This window comes from Pseudoliparis swirei, chromosome 14 (genome assembly GCF_029220125.1).
Source record: "Pseudoliparis swirei isolate HS2019 ecotype Mariana Trench chromosome 14, NWPU_hadal_v1, whole genome shotgun sequence".
Classification (NCBI taxonomy): Eukaryota; Metazoa; Chordata; class Actinopteri; order Perciformes; family Liparidae; genus Pseudoliparis; species Pseudoliparis swirei.
Window position 1 is genome coordinate 7,406,960 of NC_079401.1, and position 6,000 is coordinate 7,412,959.

Here is a 6,000-nt window from a genome sequence, read left to right on the forward strand (position 1 = left end):
GCAAACCGTCCCCGTCGTGGACCAAATCCAACATGAGCATGCAAAGGGTTTCCGTTCTCTAAGCCTCCGTACACCTGCGGGCCCGAAGGAGACCGTGATAGGAATGTGCAAACACACAAACTGGTGTGCCGTCTCATGCGAGCGCTAAAGTCCTTTTCATCAAAGGAATGTTCTCACATGCAGACGTGGGGAAGCTATGGGCCCTGCTTCCCCCTCGGCTCTAGGGGGGGGGGGGGGGGGGATAGTGAAAGGAGGCAGGCTTGGACCAGATCCCTGCCTATTGGGAGGTCTGGACATTTCTAGACATTACAACCCATCAGGGGCCATTAGGGGAGGAATCCAGGTCTGGTCCTCGGGTGGCCCTCTGCCTCTCATCACATTAGTGCGTTTAATGCAAGTTAATGCAACTAAAATCACACCGATGACATCACAACAGATGCGGCAGAAACAATCCACACGTTAAATCCCCTGCCTTTCTTCACCGGTTCGTCTGCTCTCATGTGCTGCAGTGAGTAGCTGTGTGTGTGTGTGTGTGTCTGGAGGGGAGTGGGTGGGTGTGTGGGGGGGGGGGGGGGGGCAGCGCCTGGTTTCAGCACCATACAGGCGTGGACCAGAACAAAAGGCGCAGGCTGCGGCGGTGAGAGACGCGCCAGGACGTAGCAACACATTCATGTTACACAGGTGGACACATTTCTTCACGCGCACGACATCCGACATGTTCCTGCCGAACCGAAACCGAAAAGAGACGCCGAGTTACAAGAGATGACATCCGCATCCTTAATTCACACATAACTGTACATCGGACCATGACGCGCGCGCGCCCACACACACACACACACACACACAAACACCAGCTGAGGATTAGTGCACGGCGATGCCGACAAATAAGAGCCACTCGGGCTTCTTCCCCTTCATAAACTTTGATGTTGCATTGAGAACAGCCGGAGCCAAGAGACGCGCACGCGGCGCAAAAAGCCCGAGCGCCGCGCGCGCGCAGCCGGCGAACGAGGAACAAAGAGCGGCGGCTCTTACCTGGAGCGTCGGGCTGCTGAGCGGCACTAACACCCCGCGTGAGAGGAGAGAGCTGGAGCCACAATGAGAGCGGCGCGGGGGCCCTCCGACCCCTCCCACCGCGCACTAGACGCTACCGTAAAGGCGGTGGCGGAGGCGCAAACGGGATTGTGTCGCTGCAGCGTGCATGACCGGCAAAACCCTCCTTGATTATTATATTTGAATGTGTGCGACGTCTTAAGTGTGTGTGTGTGTGTGTGTGTGTGTGTTGGGGGGATGTGCAACACATGCATGCAGTTGGTCACAGAGGCACACCGGCACGCTGCACGCAGCAGGTGCCAAGCAAAGGAGTGAAATGTCGAGTCACTGCTTGATGGCTTTCTGAGGGCCGCTGTCGGCTGAGGGGGGAGGAAGAGCTGGAAACGAGCCGAGGCACCGGGGTGTGGCTGTTGCTGAGGAAACTTGGGGGGGGGGGGGGAGGAGGAGGAGAGGGCGTGGAGGGGAAAACGTGGATGGAGAGGGGAGAGCGGGGAAGGAGGCAGAGGGGATAGGAGGAGGATGCATCGGTGATGCGGTGCGTGAACACGGGGCATTCCGTTCAGTCATACCGGTGTTGAATGCGGCACCCTGTCATCTACGAGACGAAGAACGATGCCGGCATTCAACAGTCGGCCTGCCACGTCTGTGCCGGCTTTGTCCGCGCGTTTGACGCCACCTAGTGGTGGAGATACGGCACTGCACAAGGAAGGGTGATGCCGATTGGTTGGATTCAATGCAATTAACTCGAATTCACAATATGTCCTCCTGAGGTGTCAACTCAATTAAAAAGACGATTAAATTCAATAATATGTAGATTCTGAATACAACTGGAAAAATGAAAATAGTTCATAGCTGCTGAATTCATGAATATGTTTAGTAGTGCCATTGAAGCATTTAGAGCTTTATATTTTTAAACGCAATATATACACTTAAAAACTAAGAAACATAAGCAATGTTCATGAGTTTACCAACATTGTGAAATACAACTCCGTTTGTAGGTGAATGGAGCCACTGGTCTTCCTTCTTACTTAGTTTGTATTTCATGAGTGACGACTCATTTTGCGCGAAAGAGATCTAAACCAGGTCGGTGCAATCTTTTTATTTGTATTTTTTATCAAATGTATTTCTTCATACGTGGCTGTGATGCAGTGCTCACTTATACAATCGTAATCTAAATAAATATGTAAATATATATTGAAACAGAATATAAAAAAGCTGCTTTATTTCACAATGTATTGTCTGTCATGTGTTTTGCAATAAAAGTCTGCCCAATTTCTCATTCGACCACAAGGGGGCAGACTCTCAAGGTTGAAATAGTTTAGTATATATTTATTGAAAAAGTACACATAATCTGTTGGTGGCTGATTAATAAGCAATAGGTGATATACTTGATCACATGTCCCGAAATTATTCGATAAATCTCACATTCTAGGGAGATGCTCTTATAACTAACTTCATATTAAAACAAGTTAAGTACTCTTTAGAATATCTTTATTCTCATATTTATGTATCATATCAGTTTAAATGTCTTTTTATGGTCGTTGTGACGGAGCTATATGTCCATATGCAGATAATTATTATTAGATTATTATGAGATTAGTTATGAGAGCCGAGGCAGCCCTATTGCAGTCAGAGGTCAAAGGTCAAAATATGTTGTACATGGACCTGTACAAGTGCTTTAACGCGACATTACATCATTCACCCGGTCATATGCGGATGGGAGGAGCCACCATCAGGACGAACTAACATCCACACACCGCAGAACAGCTGCGGGAGCAACTTGGGGTTAAGCGTCTCGTCCAAGGACACGTCGACATGGGCTGGCGGAGCCGGGGACCGAACCGCCGATCCTCTGACTGAAGGACGCTTTTTTAATGATATATAACTTCATATAAGGAGCGATAGCACAGAGAACACTAGCACCGCTGCAATGTTATCACACATTCGTCCATGAACCGCCCCTCCCCCCCCGTTTCACGGCCTATAATAAAACATCAGGACTAAACCCAGGTGGGATGTACGTTGGAAACGTTTATTCTGAAATGAGTAGAGTGACAATAAATACAACTTTTCAGGGGAGTGGGAGACGTTTGGGCGGGCCTGTCCACGCACCTTTCCCCAGCACCTTTGGCATTGCTGGGACCAGTGGTGGCGTGACTGAATGAGGTGGCGGTGGGAAGGGAGGGATCGACCCTCACTTGGGAGAGCGGCCATCCCCTGCTCCCCCGTTCCTCACCCCAATGCGGCGAGTGGAGGCCCCTCCCACTCCACACACCCTAGAGGTCAAGCGGTGGCGGGCTTGGGGCGGAGAGGCGGCGTGTCTCGAGCGAGGAGGGTTTGAGACGAAATGGTAAGAAAAACAATAAATAAACGACACGATGGGACATCCCTTGTTCATAGTCCTTGTCTTTCCATAGTTGGTCTTTGGCGTAGCGTAGATGTCCTGAAACACCGCGGGCCGGTCTGTAGGCGAGCTACAGTTCCTGCTTACACGGACATGATGTGCTTGACGAAAGCTGCAGGGAGACAGAACCCGTGTTTTTCAACAAAAAAATCGAAAAAAATCTTCGGCATGAAAAAAAAACACAAAAAAGAAAACCACAAGGCATGCTGGGAAATCAAAGCTCACCCTCGTAGTGGATGCTGCCGTTCTCGTCCTCCTGGCCCGTCATGAGGGCTTCAATCTCGTGCTCGTTCATCTTCTCTCCTGCAGGCGCGCACACACACGGATCCACGTCAAGGACACTTTCCTCCAGTGTCTGTTTGCGTCCGTCTATATTCGGGGCGAAATGGAGACTCACCCAGGGTGGACAGCACGATGCGCAGCTCGGCGCCCATGACGGTGCCGTTGCCGTCCTTGTCGAAGACGCGGAGACCCTCGACGTAGTCGTCGTAGCTGCCCTTGGGCTGGGCGTCGACCTCCTTCAGCATGGGGAGGAAAGCCTCGAAGTTGATCCTCTTGTTGGCCATGTCTGTCAGAAGGGAACAAACACACAACAGCCTTCACCTCCGCCTCATCTCGTACGTCTCCGCACGCCGCTCCTCGGCCCGCCGCCGCAAGAGTCTCGTGGGGGGGGGGGGGGGGTCCTCACCGTCGACGCTGGGGCTGCCCAGAATCTTCACCACGCTCTTGTTGGTGGGGTTCTGGCCCAGAGCGCGCATGATGTCGGCCACCTGGTTGAAGCCCACCTGGCTGTCACCGACTCTGTCGAAGAGGCCGAAGGACTCCTTGAACTCTGAGAGTGGGGAGAGAACTGTCAGACTAAAGAAACGGCATACTTCAATCATTGTTCTTCTGATAATTGCGGCGACAGCTGCACCGGAGTTTAAGGAGGAGGAGGAGGAGGGGGAGGAATCCCACCAGGAGGCCACACGTGACCTTTTTGACAGATGCACTCTCTGAACATCAGCAGCAGGAACAGCTGTACCTGCTCCTCCCCCCCCTCCCATTTCACCATTTGGGGAGCAAGCCGATACCCTCCGACAGACTAGCGCAGGCCATGTAGAGGCATGGCGAGTTGAACATGAGCCCGCTGACTGTGATGTAATCGACACCCCGTGTCCCGGGTATTCTCCTGCAGTATAAATGTACCGGAATGTGCAGACGCAGCACTTTTTTTGTTTTAGGGTGAAAATGCCTCGTTTTTATTTTTATTTTTTTACTGTGTCCCCTAATGTACACTAGAATATAAACAGAGTCATGTTTGGAGACACTTGTACATCTTTCAGCACCGGGATCAGTGGTGATGTCCTCGTGTAACGGGACCCCGAATCTTAAACCCTGACCCTGGGATTAACGCCTCCGCTATGTAAAGGACACACGACAAGGCCGGGTCGGCTTAGAATAGACATATCTCAAATTCTCCTCGACAACTGGACGGACTTTCTTCATCACGACGTCCTCTTTTTCGTTTTAGAATAAATTCAGAGGTATGGTACGAAAATTACAATTTCGGGGAGATAATCTCGAAAATGTCAACAACAAAAAAACGACGGCGAGCGAGTGGCGTTCTCACGACCTTTTTATTCAGCATGCCAATTTATTTGGATGGGACTAAGATTAATCCCCCCCCCGCCCTCTTCCCCCCTTTTCTGCACTTACCATCGACCAGCTCCGCTGAGAACTCGGTCTGTCACGTGGAAATACACAAAAAAGGCACGAGTGCACAAACAATAACAAAAGAGGCACATTTACACAACACACATACACACACAGAGGACACAGAAAAAAATGAATACAAAAAAACACACGATTTATGAGTTTAGAAGTCGCACAGACAAAATCCAGTTCTGTCCTAACAATGCTAAATGTAAGAATTTATTGCTATAAATGATCCAAAATGCCATAGAATACATTTGATGGATGTGTCCTGGCCTTTAGCTATAAGCTTCATAGAAATGTGGATGTATTTCAAGGCTGGTGGGCTAAAAGTATCAGAATCTCCACCTTGAACTTGTCGCATAACTTATATGTTCACTCTTGATTTCTCCGCCCTATCACGAGTTATCTTATGCCAAATCAAGTCCCGATTTTTTCTTTTTTATCTGATTTTGGAGAGTCGGTATCCAAACCCACGCCACAGAGGGTGGTTCCTATAGCAGAAAATGTAAAAAAGTAAGGATCCGAAACACAATTATGTACACACCATTTTTGCTGAGAAGGAGCTGGAGGGGCGGAAAGAAAAGAAGAAGCGAAGCCGAAGTCCAAAGACAGAGTCCCGAGCCATTGTCAAAGCCCCCTCTTATTAACCCCGGGCGTGTGACGTCACGTATGCTAATGCGTCGGATCAGATGACACGCTGGAACATCTTTAACTTTCTTAGGGCACATGGAAAGGGGAGCTGGGAGCGCGGCGCGGTGGGCGTAGGCCTTTAGAAGGGGACAGGGGTATTTTTAGAAGGCCAACAAACACTAGACTTGCGTCTTGTGTCTCAGAAAACCTATGTGTAT

At 50.0% G+C, this 6,000-nt stretch overlaps 2 protein-coding genes across 9 annotated transcripts in view; both read right to left on the minus strand.

Annotated features, from left to right (window-relative positions):
- The window catches only part of LOC130204342 (microtubule-associated protein 2-like), a 36,686-nt gene extending 35,584 nt beyond the window's left edge, over positions 1–1,102 (minus strand). For all 8 annotated transcript variants that reach the window (XM_056430992.1, XM_056430996.1, XM_056430999.1 and 5 more), the window contains exon 1: positions 1,033–1,102. The gene's annotated coding sequence lies outside the window, so the exon portion shown is untranslated. The remainder of the gene's footprint in view (positions 1–1,032) is intronic.
- Positions 1,103–3,061: 1,959 nt separating this feature from the next.
- On the minus strand, positions 3,062–5,792 carry mylz3 (myosin, light polypeptide 3, skeletal muscle). The gene is made up of 6 exons (XM_056430880.1): positions 5,697–5,792; positions 5,153–5,180; positions 4,143–4,286; positions 3,852–4,022; positions 3,680–3,757; positions 3,062–3,566 (listed from the first exon to the last, which is right to left on the minus strand). The coding sequence occupies exons 1-6, from the start codon at positions 5,775–5,777 to the stop codon at positions 3,538–3,540; spliced, it is 531 nt and encodes a 176-aa protein (XP_056286855.1). The 5' UTR covers positions 5,778–5,792; the 3' UTR covers positions 3,062–3,537.
- Positions 5,793–6,000: the final 208 nt, after the last annotated feature.

What these genes read in the sequence shown, in the direction of transcription:
- mylz3 (XM_056430880.1), bottom strand. Translation starts at nt 5,777, where the DNA reads ATGGCTCGGGACTCTGTCTTTGGACTTCGGCTTCGCTTCTTCTTTTCT. An exon ending in GGGCAGCCCCAGCGTCGACG is followed by an intron (nt 4,023 to 4,142) that starts GTGAGGACCCCC and finishes CCCTTCTGACAG; the next exon opens with ACATGGCCAACAAGAGGATC. An exon ending in CATCGTGCTGTCCACCCTGG is followed by an intron (nt 3,758 to 3,851) that starts GTGAGTCTCCAT and finishes GCGCGCCTGCAG; the next exon opens with GAGAGAAGATGAACGAGCAC.